General features: G+C 47.4%; 1 protein-coding gene across 3 annotated transcripts in view; it reads right to left on the bottom strand.

Annotated features, from left to right (window-relative positions):
* The window catches only part of LOC111974629 (histone acetyltransferase KAT6A-like), a 32,117-nt gene that overhangs the window by 9,943 nt on the left and 3,723 nt on the right, over positions 1-18,451 (bottom strand). For 2 of the 3 annotated variants that reach the window (XM_024002507.2, XM_024002509.2), the window contains 9 exon segments: positions 180-341; positions 1,220-1,361; positions 1,498-1,613; positions 2,633-2,745; positions 3,216-3,559; positions 4,047-4,161; positions 4,518-4,599; positions 4,825-4,940; positions 5,251-5,359. In XM_024002507.2, the coding sequence (XP_023858275.1) occupies positions 180-341; positions 1,220-1,361; positions 1,498-1,613; positions 2,633-2,745; positions 3,216-3,559; positions 4,047-4,161; positions 4,518-4,599; positions 4,825-4,940; positions 5,251-5,359 (1,299 nt within the window). 3 annotated transcript variants of the gene reach the window in all.

Below are 18,451 nucleotides of genomic sequence, written 5' to 3'. Positions count from 1 at the left end.
TGTAGCCTATTGGCTACTGTCTAAAACTGTAAGGGTACAGCCTCAGTGTTCACTGTAAACGCGCGCCGGGAAGTTGCACAAAAAAGTTTCCGCTCACAAGTTTCCGCTCACATTTGCTCAGTGCCACAAAAYAATTGACGGAACGTATATATATGCATTTATTTGGTGGTTAGACATACCTTGGAGAAATAGCCCACCAGGTGGCAGCCCTTGCTGTCGTTCTGTGTGAGAACGTAAAAGAGGAAGGGCTCCACGTCGTAATACAGCGTCTTGTGGTCCAGGAACAGCTTGGCCAACAGACACAGGTTCTGACAGTAGATTGTGCTCAAGTTCCCATCCACCTGAGATCACACACACAACATGAATGAAAACCTATATTGCCCCGAAGGGAATTTGATTTGCACATCATGAGCACAGACAGCAACCACCAATCTGACAAAGACAATTATTCACATTTGACTACAATGACCCAAGTTCAAAAGGGCAGTCTTGACCGCGCCATTCAGCCCCTTTCCGAACCGCAACGTCAGTAACTATGAGACAGACACTCATGGGATACGGGAGGGGAGTCGATTGCTTTTATAGCCTCAGACAATGATGCCAACGATGTGAGCCATGGCATCTCTGGTGTCCCAGGCTGGGCGAGCGAGGGGCTCCCTGGCAGGCAGCCAGACGTCCCAGCTATTCTACTCTGCTGCTGAGTGAGGACAGGAGTGGACGAGGCAGGCTGGAGAGGCAGCGAAACTGCAGACGCTATCCTACAAGACCGACGGACGGCCATAGACTGACTGGCCCTCAACTAGAGGCCTGCAGTATGTACTGGTACAGCGGTTCTTAACCTTCTGCACTTTGGATGTCGCTGATCAGTAACTCAGACGGATTAGCTGACACCACGGTAGTTGGTTCCGAAGTGATAGTTTTAGCACAAGCAGTCCCGGCTCCAGGTACAACAAAACAAAAAGACTAGTAGTAGTTGTACTAAACAACAATCTAGGCACGGTAGCTTCACATAGGTGCACTGTGTTGTGGGTCAATATTATAACACGGTGGTTTTGGGAACAGTTGACGCCTCAGTGGGGGAACGAGAGTCTTTGACAAACGCCTGTGTGACACTGCCACTCTTGGCAGAGGACGTAGGAGCAGGGTGGTTTTGTGGCGGGGGAGGTGACCTCGGTCCCCCCCCCCCCGCCTCCATCTTGTATCCCTCTTTCTGTCTCACCTCGAACACGGAGACACCATCCTTCCTGTAGATCTCATTGGCTGGAGGGTGGAACCAGGCACACTTCCTCATGTGCTGGAAGAGGATGCTGCGACTCTTGACGTAACGCAGGCAGAACTCACACAGGTAGAGCTTAGGCAGCCTGGGCCAGGCAGAGGAGGGAGAAGATTGAGGGGGAAAGGGTGAGACATCCCGTTACATGAGCGCCAACTAACAGTGGACTGACTRAGAGTGGAGCGTGTGTGGGGAAAAGCAGCGTGGGTCGTGTCGTTCGTTACCTGCTGTACTCTTGCGGGTACGGAGAAGAGTACCAAGTCTGGATCTCAAACTTGCCGAACTCGATGACAGACGGGCAACGCATTTGGGGATCTGGAGGGCCGGTCACCCCAACTTTCTGCAAAAGGCAAAAAAATACAGACCAAAGAAAAAAAAAGAGACAGACACACACGGAGCGAGAGAAAGGTTTAGTTTTGGAGCTACAGCATCAAGCGAAGGCCAGGTTTTCCAACAGGGGATTAAGAAGAGCATGGAGCAGACAGAGATTACACACCAGGGATTACTGGGCTTTCTGACTGCCCCCTGCCTAACCCAGCACAGCGTGTGGTTGTGTTTGCCTGACACGCACTGGCACTCAAACACAAGCATACACACACACTTAGTGACAGGAAGACGCATACACACATGCTAAAAAGAAGGCACACAGGCACAGTAAAACAGAAACAAACTGGTCTCCTGTGCTGCTCATAGGATTATTATTAGCTCTCTGGTCTGTCTTGAGTGGAAACTCTAGGCATCTGCCACTGGGTTCTGTTGACACTCTGGTAACCACACGCTTCCACACACACAGAGAGGCCCCTCACCCATGCCTACAGTGTCAGGTCTTTTTCACTGACTGCCATGACAGGGGAGAGAGGATCCACTCTAAGACAAAAGCGAGCAGTACCAGAATGCGTCTAGTCTACACTATTTGTAAACAAACCACAACACAAAAAGGGAAGCCATCAATTATAAAATAAAAAAGTGGAAATTTTATCGCTGAGCGTGCACCTCTACCTTTCACCTGCCTCTCCTATTCTCCTACCGACCAAGACTAGAGGAAAGTCTGACAGGAGAGGAATAAAACAACGTTGGCATTGAGAGTTTCTCCTGTGATGTACAGCAACGCTCTGAAGCTCTGCGGCGTCTGCCAGTGAGGAATCGTAACGGAATAGACACTGATAGAGAGATATGGAGGGCAGCTGATCTTTCACTCTCACACACACAGAGAGCGAGAGACACACACACAGAGCGAGAGACAGAGAGAGAGAGAAAGAAAGAGAGAAACAGAGACAGAGACAGACACACARAAAGAAAGAGACGGAGAGAGAGAGACACACACAGACACACTTTCTTTCCTTCTCCGTCTGTGGTTACCTGTAGTGCCAGCTCCTGGATGCGTCTGAAGAGTTCCARGTCTTTCTCGGTCAGGTTCTCATGTCCTGGCAGCTTGTCCTCATCCTCGCGCCAGTCACTACTGTCCTGATTGTCTGTGGAGGGAAGAAACAGTCGGCGGGACACTTACAGAAAGGGAACAGAACAGTCATGTTTTAAGGTTCTGACAGACACAAAGTGCTGGAACTTGTAAATGCTATTTGGGATTTTATTACGATCCCCATTAGCTGTTGCGAAAGCAGCAGCTACTCTTTCTAGGGTRCGCACCAAACACGACATAATACAGAACATTAATAGACAAGAACAGCTCAAGGACAGAACTATGTCAATTTWAAAAAATGCCACGCGTAGCCTACATATATCAGTACACACACAAACTATCGAGGTCAAACAGGGGGAGAGGCGTTGGGCCGTGAGGTGTGTGGACAAACGTCTGGAGAGTAAGCAAGTTCTGCAGGTGTTGAGTCTGAGGAACATCGTATGAAGCGCGGTGTTTGACTGACACAAATAAAGCCACTACAGRCTCTCCTTCACCCTCAGTATTCAAAGCATTATTCCAGCCTACCCTCCTCACCTGTCCTGTCGTCGCCCTCTCCCTTACGTATGGCCTTCTTACGGATGCGGTACTGCTGGGAGTAGTCCACCTCGTGCCGGGCCTTGCGTCCGTCTGGCGAGGGCGTGAAGAACTTGGTGAGGGCATCAATCAGGCCCTTGGTCTTCCTGTTGAAGCGCAGGCCGCCCTGCTCCGACGAGTCCTCTCGCAGGGAGAACAGCAGCCGATCGTCGCCAGGGTAACCCTCGCAGGACGAGCTGGACGACGAGCGCGGGGAGGAGCACTGCGAGCGACGGTCCCCCTTCCGCCGGCCACGCCCACCTGGCCCATGCAGCTTCTTGAATGGCCGGCCTGGTCTGCAACGGGAGATAGGATTSGTCAGAGACGCAGCAGGAAAAAGCAACACACTATACAAACTAAGGCCTGGTCATTTGGAAGCGACAAGAGCCACTGAACACAGCCAAAACGTAACAACTAAACTAATGATCACTTGTACAGATTGGCATTCATGTTTCCAATGATCGAATAGTGTCAACAAATGAGTAAGGCTCGGTCCTTCACTCCCGACATTAAAACGTCAATCGGTGAGTTTCATATTTAGATTCTTATGCTCTGACAAAGCTTAATTTCCAGCATGAAACACAGCCAACCTTTTTTTTTGTAGCTATTAGACCCTGTCATTAAAAARAGTTTGTGGTCATGGGAAATGGTCTGCTCCGGCCAGTGAAACTGTAGCGGGGCCGATCTGAAGTGGCCTGCTGTGTTTCACGGGTCCAGCGACACGCCGTGCCCGAGCTGCTGGCTCCCGGACAGTGCAGCCGCCCTCTCCGTCACGTTACCAACCTGTTCTTGGGTCGTCCCAGTGGTGCGTTGTAGCGCCGTTTGATTTGTGCCGCCTTTTCATGTAAGAGCTTTCTGCCCTTTTTCCTGGGCTGACACATCTGACAGATCCACATGCCTGGTGGGAGAGCAGAGCAGAACCGATCAGAACATTGTGTATTAGATTAGCTGGCATTAAACCTCTTCGGTACTACTACTACTATTCTATGACATGCACCGGCCACACAGTACCAGCAGCATGAGAACAGAAGAAAAGAAAATGGATATGTTTCATTACACTGCCGGAAAATGGGTTTGTGGTCCTTCTGAGCTCTGTCATTCGTTACCAATTACCTCGTGGCCATAGTCGTTCAGATGTACAGTGGATCCATTTACTGCAGAGAGGCGCAGGTCTTTCCAGGGACTGTGTATGTTTAAGTGGGTTTTATTGGGTACGTTAGACGGGTCAGGGGTGGGAGAGAGGACGGGGTTTACCTTTTGGCATCCGCATCAGTGGGGGGTCACAGCACTCCATGTGGAAGCCCCGGTCACAGGAGTCACAGAACAACATGTTCTCCTACCCACACACACACAGTAAATATATGGTCACTCCCTGCACATCATGTTTACGCTGAACTTACATTTCCACCATTTGCCTTCAACCAGTCCTGTAGTGTACTTGGACGTTCAGAAGAGAGAGAACCATCTGTAGCAGCCGTCTAAAATAGTTCTCAGTCAGTTGAAAAACACAAAAAACGATCCGAGTACCGACGTACTGAGCCGAAGCACAACAAGCACTCACCGCGTTTTTGCCTTGATCCTGACAGTTGCTGCAGGTCTTGCATTCGATGCACTGCCACCACAGAGCTTTGACTCGTACCGTGAGCTCCGGTGAGAACTTCAGACAGGACGGGTGGCCTAGGGGACACAGATCAACAACGTGGAAACACTCACAAGCCTGACAGCCACACAAGATCAAAACACCYCTCCGAAAGCCGTATAGATCCAGCGCAACCATGACGACAAACTGAAAGACTCAAACATCTAACAGAACAGCCTGTCGAAACACACGTTTAGCCTAGTTCGACGAATCAAAAACGACATCTGACATAGTATTCAAATGAAACCCAAGACATAAATCCAAGGTGCAGGCAGGGGGGGGAAGTAGCAGGCAGCGCTTCATTGACGTCCCAGCATATATAAACCGTGCTGCCACAGTGCTACTCACCGCTGTTGCCACAGTCTGCACAGGAGATGAGCTCCTCTGGCTTCTTGTCGCGGTTCGACTCCTTGGTCCCCAGGCAGAAGCTGCAGATAGGGATGGGCTCTGCCACAGGCTGAGAGAGAGAGAGACAGACAGAGAGTGAGATATATAGATAAACGGGAGTCAGACGGGGCAGGAGAGGAAGGGGGGGGGGGGTTGGAGAGAGGAAGGAGAGGGACACAGAAAGAGACAATCACAAAACAGCTCCATTCAACTGCTTCATTGTACCAGACATGAGGGGGAGGGGGGGGGGCAGTAATCGCTGTGTGTCCACATTCAGATAACTGTCAATGTGCCACAGAGACAGCAGTTACAGTTCACTCAGACAGAAAATGAATACAGAATTTGTCCGTCAGATTAAGTGAATGGCAGAGGCAGCAGACTATTCCCTGGTGATGACGTTGTGACCTAACAGATGACCATTAAAGGCTATGATGATGATGAAAACCTGCCTATACTCTCAGGTTATAACTGATGATCTAGGAACAGTTTTGCCTTTTAGTGTGGAACGAATGGACACGGGGACCTGATCCTAGATCAGCACGCCAACTGAGACGCTTGATACATATGAGCCCAGAGGTGATAGTTACTACACTACCCAGAGGTCTTTGTTCCACTCAACTGGATTCCCATATCATTTCCAGAGCAGCTCTGCGGCGTGAGCACCACTAAAGGCCCTGTTGTGTTCCGATGCTTATTCTGTAGCACGCCATCTTGACATTCACTTCTGGGGCACCATAAATCTTTTAGCATGGAGCAGGAGGAGAGGAGAGCCACCCATGAACCTGTTTCTGAGACACACACAAACATACATAGACAGATACACACAAACTCTCCCTCTCGCAGGGCAGCTACACAGAGCCCAGGGGGATAGCCAGTGGTGGAGGGAGGCTGATGACCAGGCCTGGAATTTTGTGATTTTAGGCCGTTTGACCTTCAAGGAGGTGCCCAATCTGCTAGGGCACCAAGGCCACTAACCAAAATAGCCAATTCAATTGATTTGAAAACCCCGAAACAGTAGCTATTCTGTTAAGAAAAACACAAGTGTATGTAAATGTACATAAAGAACGAGCGTAAATGTCAGAGTGTAGGTGATAGCCTTTGGCTACAGTCTGTCATGTACAGACCTATGCGGACATGAGGGAGGCGCCTGAAAAATGTTAAAATAACCCATTCTTGAAAAAAAATGATCTGCAAGAGCTAAGCCTTACCTTATGGTATATTTTAGCAATAATGACACTTTTAATTACACATACTTTTGTATAGAATGTGTCTGTGTGTGTGTGTATGTGGACACCGCTTCAAATTAGTAGAGTCGGCAATTTCAGGCACACCTGTTGCTGACACCTGTTGCTTACTGAAGAGCTCAGTGACTTTCAACGTGGCACCGTCATAGGACACCACCTCAGTTCGTCAAATTTCTTCCCTGCTAGAGCTGCCCCGGTAAACTGTAAGGGCTGCTGTTGTGAAGTGGAAACAACGGCTCTGCTGCAAAGTGGTAGGCCACACAGGGTCAAAGAACAGGACCGCCGAGTGCTGAAGCGCGTAGCATGTAAAAATCATCTGTCCTCGGTTGCAACACTACCAGGTTCCAAACTGCCTCTGGAAGCAACGTCAGCACAAGAACTGTTCATCGGGAGCTTAATGAAACGGGTTTCCATGGCCGAGCAGCCGCACACAAGCCTAAGATCACCATGCGCAATGCCAAGTGTCGGTTGGAGCGGTGTAAAGATGGCCGCCATTGGACTCTTGAGCAGTGGAAACGCATTCTCTGGAGTGATGAATCACACTTCATCATCTGGCAGTCCGACAGACAAATCTGGGTTAGGTGGATGCCAYGAGAACGCTACCTGCCCGAATGCATAGCGCCAACTGTAAAGTTTGGTGGAGGAAGAATAATAGTCTGGGCGCTGTTTTTCATGGCTCGGGCTATGCCCCTTAATGCTACAAAATACAGTACTGTACTTCCAACAGCTTGGGGAAGGCCCTTTCCTGTTTCAGCATGACAATGCCCCCGTGCACAAAGCGAGGTCCATACAGAAATGGTTTGTCGAGATCGGTGTAGAAGAACTTGACTGGCCTGCACAGAACCCTGACCTCAACTCCACCGAACACCTTTGGGGTGAATTGGACCGCCGACTGCAAGGCAGGCCRAATTGCCCAACCTCACTAATGCTCGTGGCTGAATGGAAGTCCCCACAGCAATGTGCCAACATCTAGTGGAAAGCCTTCCCAGAAGAGTGGAGGCTGTTCTAGCAGAAAAGGTGTACCAACTCCGTATTAATGTCCATGATTTTGGAATGAGATGTTCGATGAACAGGTGTCCACATACTTTGTCATTACATATACATACGCACGCATGATCCTCTGTTCGGACCTCCACCCTGGACATGGGATCTGATCCCAGAGGCCGATCCAAAAACAACGCGGTCGCCGCAGGATAGGCAGACGGAGCGGCCTACTGCTCAGACGGTGAGCACGTCATACACCACTTCCGAGCACATTACTCACCAATATCCACTCTCTAGACAATAAGGTGGACGAAATTATGGCACGAGTTGCATTTCAGAGAGACAGAGATTGTAACATTCTCTGTTTCACGGAAACATGGCTCACTCGGGATATGTTGTCAGCGTCGGTACAGCCACCCGGTTTCTTCGCGCATTGCGCAGACAGAAACAAACAACTCTCTGGTAAGAAGAAGGGCAGGGGTGTATGCCTTATGGTGTGATCATGACAGCATACAGAAACTCAAGTCCTTTTGTTCACCTGACCTAGAATTCCTTACAATCAAATGCCAACTGCATTCTCTACCAAGAGAATTCTCTTCAATTATAGTCACAGCCGTGTATACTTGAATAATGTCTACATATCCTACATTACTCATCTCATATGTATATACMGCATTCTATATCATCTACTGCATCTTGCCTATGCCACACGGCCATCGCTTATCCATATATTTACATGTACATATTCATCCCTTACATTTGTGCATAAAGTAGTCGTTGTGAATTTGTTAGAGTACTTGTTAGATATTACTGCACTGTCGGAACTAGAAGCACAAGCATTTCTCTACTCTCGCATTAACATCTGCTAACCATATGTATGTGACCAATAAAATTTGATATGASACACAGTCAAAAGTTTTAGAACACCTACTCATTCAAGGGTTTTTATTTTTACTATTTTCTACATTGTAGAATAATAATGAAGACATCAAAACTATGAAACAACACATATGGAATCATGTGCTAACCAAAAAAGTGTTAAACAAATCAAAATATATTTTATTTTATATTTGAGATTCTTCAAATAGCCACCCTTTGCCTTGATGACAGCTTTGCACACGCTTGGCATTCTCTCAACCAGCTTCACCTGGAATGCTTTTCCAACAGTCTTGAAGGAGTTCCCACATATGCTGATCACTTGTTGGCTGCTTTTCCTTCACTCTGCGGTCCGACTCATCCCAAACCATCTCAATTTGTGAGGCAAATAGTTTTTTGCATATCTGTATTCCCAGTCATGTGAAATCCATAGATTAMGACTTAATTAAATGTATTTCAATTGACTGATTTCCTCATATGAACTGTAACTCAGTAAAGTCTTTGAATTTGAAGCATGTTGCGTTTATATTTTTGTAGGCTAAACACCAGTCATGTTTTACAAAAATAATGTAGGATAATTATTAATATGTAAAGGCTCGATTCTGTGATATACTTGAGACACTGTTCGTTCCGATAGGAGAGAAAGGCCAGTGCCTGTTATGCACTGCAACATCCCCCACCTTGCAATCGGAGCGGAGGCAGTCAACATTTGAAACTATTAAACCATAAACGTAATTACTTAAAACCTCAACGTTTTGTCATTTTATGGAGGCATGTCTTACCATGTTCCGGGCATAGGAACGTTAAAAGTATTATTTTATAAACACTTTCTCATATGCCATTGAAACCAGAAATTCTCTCATGTTCTTAACTTTCTTTCGTTGTCCAGCAGCCAAAAACACAATCCTAGTCCTATTAACAAGCCATGCTTGTGGTTGCGTCTCCCTCTTTCTACATTTCTTTTTGATAATTTAATCTCGGTCATATCAAACCGCTTGCATTTGCAYTGTACTTTTGAGAACCATATTTCCCCGCTAATTGCATTTGGGAACATTCGCGCTTATAGCCTACTGCCATGTGCGCATTGCTACGTTTATAAATGTGAACAAATAGCTTAATAGTTTAGCAACATTTTAAGCTAAACGTTCTGATCTGTTGCATCAGCCTCATTGCTTTTAAATTGTTTTATTTTTTATGTACAGTGGTTGTATTAATTTGGGATCTATCGCATCCCACAATTGTCCCAGTGTATGTTTGGAATATTTATTTCTCGCACAGAAGGACAAGCTGACCAATAGAATAGGTCAACTTTTGTATTGTGTGGGATAGGCTAGTGTTTTTACTGTTTGTTAGACCTACTCATGTTATTGGCTGAAGTAAACGTGGACAGTTCTATCATCTTCAACATGCGCCTCGAAATTCAATAAGGACGTGCACCGTTCCATCCCCAATGTGTCTGGCTTCACTTGTAGCCTACTTCGGAGCTGCAATGCCTCTGAGAAGGACCCGATCACGTGATGGGTATTGGCTAATAAAAATTGAGATATGAGAGAGCCATGCGAGTGAGAGGTGCTACGGGGATTGGCAGCCGGGAGAAGGGAATTATGAATATTATATGGCCGCAAGGCGCAAAAACATTTTTTGTTGGGGGGGGCATTACGGCCACACAAGGCGGCATCGATGGCCATGGCCGCTGAGAAATTCGAGCCCTGCTGATGACTAAAGGGGGCTGGGAGGTAGGGGGCCTGGACTGGGGCTGGGGTTAGGGCTGGCGCTATGTTACGGGGTTGGGGCTGTGGGGTAGAGTGGGAGGGGCTCGGTGGGCTGGGGCAGGTGCAAAGATATTCCTGGCTGGCTGCACATAGCTCAACACAGGGAGGGAAGAGGGAAGGAGCAAGTCCAGGCAGGGAGTGAGGAGAGACAGGCTGAAGAGCTTGATTTATTGAGTTCATTTCCCTCGGACTCAGGCTCCCGCTTTCCATACAGGGACACCTCTCATCACACCACAGACACACTGAGAGACACAGAGAGAGAGAAAGAGGGCGAGAGGAAGAGAGAAAATATGGCAGCACCCCTTTGTGCAGCCTCCCAATCATTCCTGCCAGTTCAGCGGGAGGGAAGGCGTTGACCTGTGTCTGTGCGCTCTCACACACACACACACGTTTGCTTTCTCCACGAGTAACTAGCGCAGGCAGAGTCCAGGCATCGTGTTTCATACAAACATTACAGTGCAGTGTTTCATTTGTGACATGACTCAATTACTGTCCGACTGTGACTAAAATAATCCCAAAGACACACAAAAGAGCGTTTTCCAAGATATGTGTGGGAGAAATGGAATAGGCCAACATTTRCTTTAAAATCCTCTTGCTTTCTTCATTTCAAAAGCCAACATTTATTGTCACGTTAGTCTTAGGTTGCCCTCCTTTTTCTTTACTAGCACCGGACTACTGCTGGGCATATTTTTTAACCTGTGTGTGTGTGTTTTTGACCTCTATGCTACTATGCACACTAGCTAAGAGAGATAATTTCAACAGGAAACACCAGTTAGTCACAACACAGACACGCCTATAACGTCTCACCATGCCAACAGAGTAATCTACCCGCTCGACTTGAACAACAACTACAGACAGAGGCCAAAACACATCCTTCAGGTTAGCGTGAGGGCTCAGGTCCTTTATACTGAGACGGGCAGGAAGAGTCTCCGTCTCTATCCTGACACGTCTAACCCTCTGTATCACTAAGGGCCTACACTTGAGCAAAAACAGAGCCTAGCTGATAGAAAGGTTTGTGGTGTAGGACTACATTTTCCACAGATTAGATGTGAAAGATACACTGGCCCATGCTACGGAGGCAGATGTGCGGGGTGTACAATACACTAGCTGAGAGATGTACTGTGAGAGTGGCCTGGTTTCTCCTTGTCCATTTGCAGTGGTACTGGGTGTAATAGAGGTGGAGGGAGATAATGAAAGAGAGAGCAATGAAGAGAGGACGGGAGGATAAGGATGAAGGGGGGGGAATAGGATGCGAGTGTGCAACAGAGAGAGGGGGGGGGAACGAATGGGAAAAGCTGTCCTGCTGTCCTTGTCTCCTCTCAAGTCAAGGTTCTCATTAACATGTGAAACCCATCTCAATGTCCAACCAGGTGGTGCAGAGCAGCAGACCTCTTACCACAAACTCATTGATCACTGTTACACACCGCTCGCGCTCGCACACACACACACACACGCGCGCGCGCGAGAAACACACGCACGAGAAACACAAGCCCACTTAGCCATAGCAGGAATATGGAATGTAGGAGGGCTACTTAACATACAGTTGAAGTCAGAAGTTTACATACACCTTAGCCAAATACATTTAAACTCAGTTACACAATTCCTGACATTTCATCCCAGTAACAAATGTCCTGTCTTAGGATCACCACTTTATTTTAAGAATTTAAGCTTTTGTTCCTTTCATCACATTCCCAGTGGGTCAGAAGTTTACATACACTCAATTAGTATTTGGTAGCATTGCCTTTAAATTGTTTAACTTGGGTCAAACATTTCAGGTAGCCTTCCACAAGCTTCCCACAATAAGTTGGGTGAATTTTGGCCCATTCCTCCTGACAGAGCTGGTGTAACAAAGTCAAGTTTCTAGGCCTCCTTCCTCGAACACGCTTTTTCAGTTCTGCCCACAAATATTCAATAGGATTGAGCTCAGGGCTTTGTGGGGATGGCCACTCCAATACCTTGACTTTCTTGTCKTTAAGCCATTRTGRCACAACTTTGGAGGTATGCTTGGGGTCATTGTCRYTTTGGAAGACCCATTTGCGARCAAGCTTTAACTTCCTGACTGATGTCTTGAGATGTTGCTTCAATATATCCACATCATTGTCCTCCCTCATGATTCCATCTATTTTGTGAGGCGCACCAGTCCCTCCTGCAGCAAAGCACCCCCACAACATGATGCTGCCACTCCTGTGCTTCACAGTTGGGATGATGTACTTCGGCTTGCAAGCCTCCCCTTTTTCCTCCAAACATAACAATGGTCATTATGGCCAAACAGTTCCATTTTTTTTTTTTCATCAGACCAGAGAACATTTCTCCAAAAAGTACGATCTTTGTCCCCATGTGCAGTTGCAAACCGTAGTCTGGCTTTATGGCGGTTTGGAGCAGTGGCTTCTTCCTTGCTGAGCTGCCTTTCAGGTTATGTTGATATAGGACTTGTTTTACTGTGGAAATATATACTTTTGTACTGGCTTCCTCCAGCATCTTCACATGGTCCTTTGCTGTTGTTCTGGTATTGATTTGCACTTTTCGCACCAAAGTACGTTCATCTCTAGGAGAGAACGTGTCTCCTTCCTGAGCGGTATGACGGCTGCGTGGTCCTATGGTGTTTATACTTGCGTACTATTGTTTGTACAGATAAACGTGGTACCTTCAGGCGTTTGAAAATTGCTCCCAAGGATGAACCAGACTTGGAGGTCCAACATTTCTTTTGAGGACTTGGCTGATTTCGTTTGATTTTCCCATGATGTCAAGCAAAGAGGCACTGAGTTTGAAGGTAGGTCTTGAAATACATCCACAGGCACACCTCCAATTGACTCAAATGATGTCAATTAGCCTATCAGAAGCTTCTAAAGCCATGACATTTTCTGGAATTTCCCAAGCTGTTTAAAAAGGCAGAGTCAACATAGTGTATGTAAACTTCTGACCCACTGGAATTGTGATAAAGTGGATTATAAGTGAAATAATCTGTCTGTAAAAAAATTGTTGGAAAAATTACTTGTGTCATGCACAAAGTAGATGCCCTAACCGYCTTGCCAAAAGTATAGTTTGTTAACAAGAAATTTGCGGAGTGGTTGAAAAACAAGTTTTAATGAGTCCAACCTAAGTGTATGTAAGCTTCCGACTTCAACTGACGGTGGAGTAATAAAACATGGTTCGATGGGCTCAGTTGGTTGAGTGGAGAATGCTGTTAGGAACACCCGAGTAGTGGGTTTGACTTCTGCACGGACCAGTAGACCACATTCTGAACAGCTGTAATACTGACCAAATCCATTAGGATGAACTACATGACCATATTATTACACATGTTGGCGTTTCAGTTGAAATAGACATGCTTCCTGCCAGTCTAGCTGTTGGAAGCAGTGGGGCACCGTACAGTAGTGAGATTAACGAGGTAACAAGGGTAAATCCCTGTATCAAAAAGGTACAGGTTGGCCATGTGTGGGTGTGTGTGTGGCAGCAAAACACTTTCCAGATGGAGGACACATTGACCCCATTTGCTGGATTACAGTTCCAGTCATTCTCACAGCAACAAACATTCTCATCACTCTCGCCCTTCCTAGCCACTTTATCTTCAGTCAGCCGGATAATGGCACTTCACCAGACTACTGTCCCGATGAWGTGTGTCTGGGTGTTGATTTCAGCACCTCTGGTGTGAATGTGYAAAGTGGGAACACCTAGGCAGTGAAACATGAGCTCTGTTAGATTATATTAGTGACACACCATCACTAACAACCTGTTCATAATACACCCCTACTTAAAAGGCCAAGCATAGGCTGAATACGTCCATAAGGAAATATCATTGCCCGAGTGAAGTAGAGGTCAATGGACGTGGACTGAGCACAGAGTAGAAGCATATTCAAATTACGGCTCAAGGCGGGGCGACCAAGCAATATTGTGAGCAAGTAAAGAGAGCTCTACATTAATATTCTGAAATGAATTATATGGAGGCTGTGCTGTTGCTGTGTGTATAAGCAGGTATGTGTGTAGATGTATGTGTGTGTTTTTTAGACAACTCAAATTCAAACCTTTCCAACAGGGGATATTTTTATTTATTTACTGGGAGTAATATCTTTCCTGCTAAAATAAAATATTATAAAAAAAAAATAAAAAAAAATATGTCTCCTATCTAAGGACACCAGGTGATGCGTTGGTTGAAAAGGTAAACAATGTCTGCCTCCAAAGTAAATCAACCTAAACTTCATACACCTCCCTATAAGACGGTTTCGTCCACTACCAAATATCAGCCCTGTATTGGCTGTGAATGCTTTCCTCAACCCTACTTGTTCCATTGGTTTAGTAGTCTACTACTAATATAGCTGCTCTATTGTCAACCAAAAGGCATCAAAGACATTGCCATCATGGCCCTGAAAAATGGCCCTCTCTCTTGACCCCAGTGGTGTCCACTACTAAGAGAAATGGCTTTGTTCTTAACTGAATTGCCTTGTTAAATAAAATACCCTGCCCGCACACCTCTCTGACCTGGCCGGCGCCTCTCTACGGCCACACACACACACACACAATGACGTAGTAGTGGGGAGACTGCACTGACCCAGGGCACATAATCAATGTTTACTGGTATTTTGTATTCATGTCCTGTGTAGCGCTCTTCCTTCACCTTGAGCAGAAAGAAAACACTAGATGGTTGTAATGTTCGCTAAAAAGGCAAAGGACAGCTAACATCTATGCGACAGGTTTCAGTAATTAGCCTAACCTACACAGGGCGAGCAGTACATGCGTATGACAWTACGTTTTGAAAYAGACTGGGATAAAGATAAAATTAGYCTCCAATTAGGCCTAACTACAGTACAGCTCATTCATAGGTAGACAGCCACCATGCTAGCTGACAGAACAAAGCCCACGAGGTCACAGAACACCATCACCCCGGTCAGTGTCGTTTCAGTTGTCGTCCCTCCCYCGACACGGCAACGTCAGTGAGGAGAACTCTGCTTCTCCTGGGTCCAGCTGCTGTGAAAAGGGCAAGCACAGGGCCATCCATGATCGCTCTTCACCTAACCGCTCTTCCCGACAACAGACTCAGGCCCATCCCCATCATATCCCCGTCCCCATCCACTAGCCTCCTAATGGCCCACTAGGCTCATAACTACGGCCAGCTACGGGTGGCTCATCTCAGGAAAAGCAGAGATTTCCCATGTATATATCCGTGACCCTTGGATGACTCCACACACCCCTCGCCTCCCCCAATCTGGCCCGCCAGTGACCTCCTAATAGGGGGAGAGGGAGAGTGAGTGGGTCTGCGATCCTGTTTGAATGGAGCTGGGCGACACAGTCATTCGGCTGTCGAGTACACAAATCTCCCCTGCAATGGGGTCAAAGCCGGGGCTTATTCATTTGTTTTGCTTAATTTCCCCTCCTTTCCTCCTCTCCCCTCACCCACCCCTTCCCTTTCTAAATCACAACCCATAGCAATCATGCAGGCAATATGGCACTGATGAGACTTCGCCTGAGTGAGAGAGAGAGTGAGAGWGYGMYAGAGTGGGGAAGAGTGAGCATCGCGTCACACCCCACCAACCACACAACAAACACAAAAGTGGGGCTAGCTAGAGGACAGGAGGCGGAGAGAGAGGCTCTATAGCTGAGATATGGAGAGACGGCTACTTGAATACTGCAAATAGCAGCATAAGAGGAACAGAGCTGTCTGGGGTGGAGGTTGTGTGAATGCCAAAGAGAAACATTCAAATCACTCCCAGCCAGACTGGCAGCTGTTGTAGTAGCAGTACACCCATGGTTCACCATGCAACGCCTCCAAGCAACACATGAACACCACAACGAAAGAGCCCGTTAACTCACTATGAACTAAGTCAAAGAGGGATCACAGTTGTCAGCGAAGGCCCATCTGGGCCAGAGGGTCGGTAGTGCGTTAGCCTACACAGCCCTCYAGCCAGCAAGCCAGCCGATCAGTCAGCCGGTCAGTCAGCCAGGCATATGACTCCTGGCTGCTCCCACCACTCTAATCCCATGGTGCGTCCCCAAATGGCACCCTATTCCCTTTATTGGGTACTACTTTTGACCCGGGGCCCTTAGGGCTCTGATCAAAAGCAGTGCACTGTGTAGGGGATAGGGTGCCATCGGGACCCAACCCTGCAGAACGGCAGAGTAGAGCAGAGATTTACAACACCCCCAGTCACAACAAAGTCTGTCTGGAGGGGCAAGGGCAGGACCTTTCAAATCACTATACACTACATCCTGGGTGGGACATTACCCTGGTAGAATGTCTATTCCTCCCAGCCACACTGACAGGTGGTCACACAGAGCAGTTGGGCGCAGATATTTTATCATTTTCTTATTATGCAAAGCTCACGTGTATAAAAATAAATAAAAATAAAAATAATAAAAAAAGTGTGTGTGTGTGTGTCAGTTCTGGATGAGAGAATCTCAAATGGTACAGTGGTGAAAGCGGGGTGGGGTACAGCTGCAGCATAGGTTCAATATTTGGTTCAAACAATAGAGAGAGAAAGGTGGCGATCTCGCCCACTGAAATGGGTCAATAACACACACTGATATCCACTTCTGTCTGTCATGTTCTGGGTTTTCCTTTGAAATCACTTTCAATCCATTTAAAAACCATTCATTAACTGTTGTTTTAACGTTACAAAACACGTGCGTTTTCAGTGATTTATTCACCTGCAGGAGAGAAAAAAAATGTGAGTGGCTGGTAACATTTGGTCTGCTATCACCCACTGCGGCAGCTGGACCAAAAAGTTACATTTCCACCCTTCCACAATTCCAACTGATGGCTGATAAGTGTGTGTACTGTATGTGTTCGTGTAGGGGTGCAAGTGTGTGTACAGTATGTCAGCTTGCACGCACTTGTGTTTGTTCACAGCACATGCCATACGTTTATATGTGTGCATGAACGCATGCAATGGGTGTTATGCATGTTAGCTATGTGCGGTCCGGCCCCTGGGTAGTAGGAGAGGTTAGTGCCCATCCGGCTYCGGTCTGTCAGGTTACCCTGTGGGTGTGTCTTTTGGCACCGTCCTGGCCTGCGTGTCTGCTCCTCTGCCACTGTCTCAGTCTCTTTTCTCTCTCCCTCCCTCCCTCTCTCTCTCTCTCTCCCTCTTCGTGACTGGGTAAGGTGGCCCAGAGCATGCGTCAGCCAGGCCTCTTCCTCCGCTCTTCCTGTTTTTTTTCTCTCTCTCCCACACACACTCTTCCTCTCATCTCCTGACAGCTCCTGACAGGGAGCAGCCCTGCAGCTGGTCGCCAGTCGCTCTCGCCCCAGCAGGACGCTCGCTATGGCGCCACGTGAATCTTCCCTAACCTCCTCCTCCCCTCTCTTTCTCCTCTTGCTGCATGCCTGAGACAGAAGGTTGGAGAGCAGCCCTTACCGCTGGCAGCCGACCACAGAGCACTAAGCTCATCCGCCTCGCATGGCGCTCCACTCACTCCTGCTGCCTCCTGGAGCACGCGACACGCCACCACTACGCCCAAACCCAGGGCTGGCCCACTGAAAGAGACACTGAAAGCCCTGGTACTCTGTGCCCAAGCCAGGGCTCCGAATACACACAGGTCGAATCGACCCACTGACTGCCACAGCGATGATACGCTTGTCGTCCCCCCCCCCATGGAGCTACATGTGGACCGACCTCTTGTACGCTCACATAGGGATTAAAACAGACTGCTGTCTAAGGTCTCTCTTTCACAGCTCTCCGACCGTCTTCCAGGTCAAGCGTCTCAAAATCGGGAGTCAATTTAGCAACAGTGTGTGGCTTCAGGGTCATGTTAATCACACAGAGACATGCAACACAGAGACATGCAACACATCTCGTCTCTTCCCTTGCCTATATTCACACTCCTATCTACGATAATGATTCGACCATTTGACACCAGTGACCACTCACTCCAGCAACGACATTATCAGTCAACCCACAACGTGGAAACATATTGATCATGCAATCTGTAAGTTATTGCCCTAAAAAAAGAGCAAGGGATTTTGTGAGAGTACAGTGCACTGACTGGGTAAAAATGAAACTACGTTCCAGGCTCGGCATTGTGGGTTGCCAAAATCTACTGCCTGGCTGCCTGACCTGGCTACTAATTGCARGTGATAAAGTAACATTTTAGGCGTTACGTCTTTCCTGGCAGCCTTACCACAACATGGAATCTACTATTCAGAATAAAGGTTGAGCCCTGCTAAGATTGATCGTGTGGTGGGTGTTCTGCCTTCAGCCTTGATTGTTTACTTCTTCCCACAAAGGACAAATAAATTACCAATTGCTCTTTTAACAGTTAACCTCTTACACTTACACTGCATGTTTACATAGAGAC

Source organism: Salvelinus sp. IW2-2015, linkage group LG15 (assembly GCF_002910315.2).
Source record: "Salvelinus sp. IW2-2015 linkage group LG15, ASM291031v2, whole genome shotgun sequence".
Taxonomy (NCBI): domain Eukaryota; kingdom Metazoa; phylum Chordata; class Actinopteri; order Salmoniformes; family Salmonidae; genus Salvelinus; species Salvelinus sp. IW2-2015.
The sequence above is the reverse complement of the archived record's forward strand: the minus strand, read 5'-3'. Positions and strand labels throughout refer to the sequence as shown.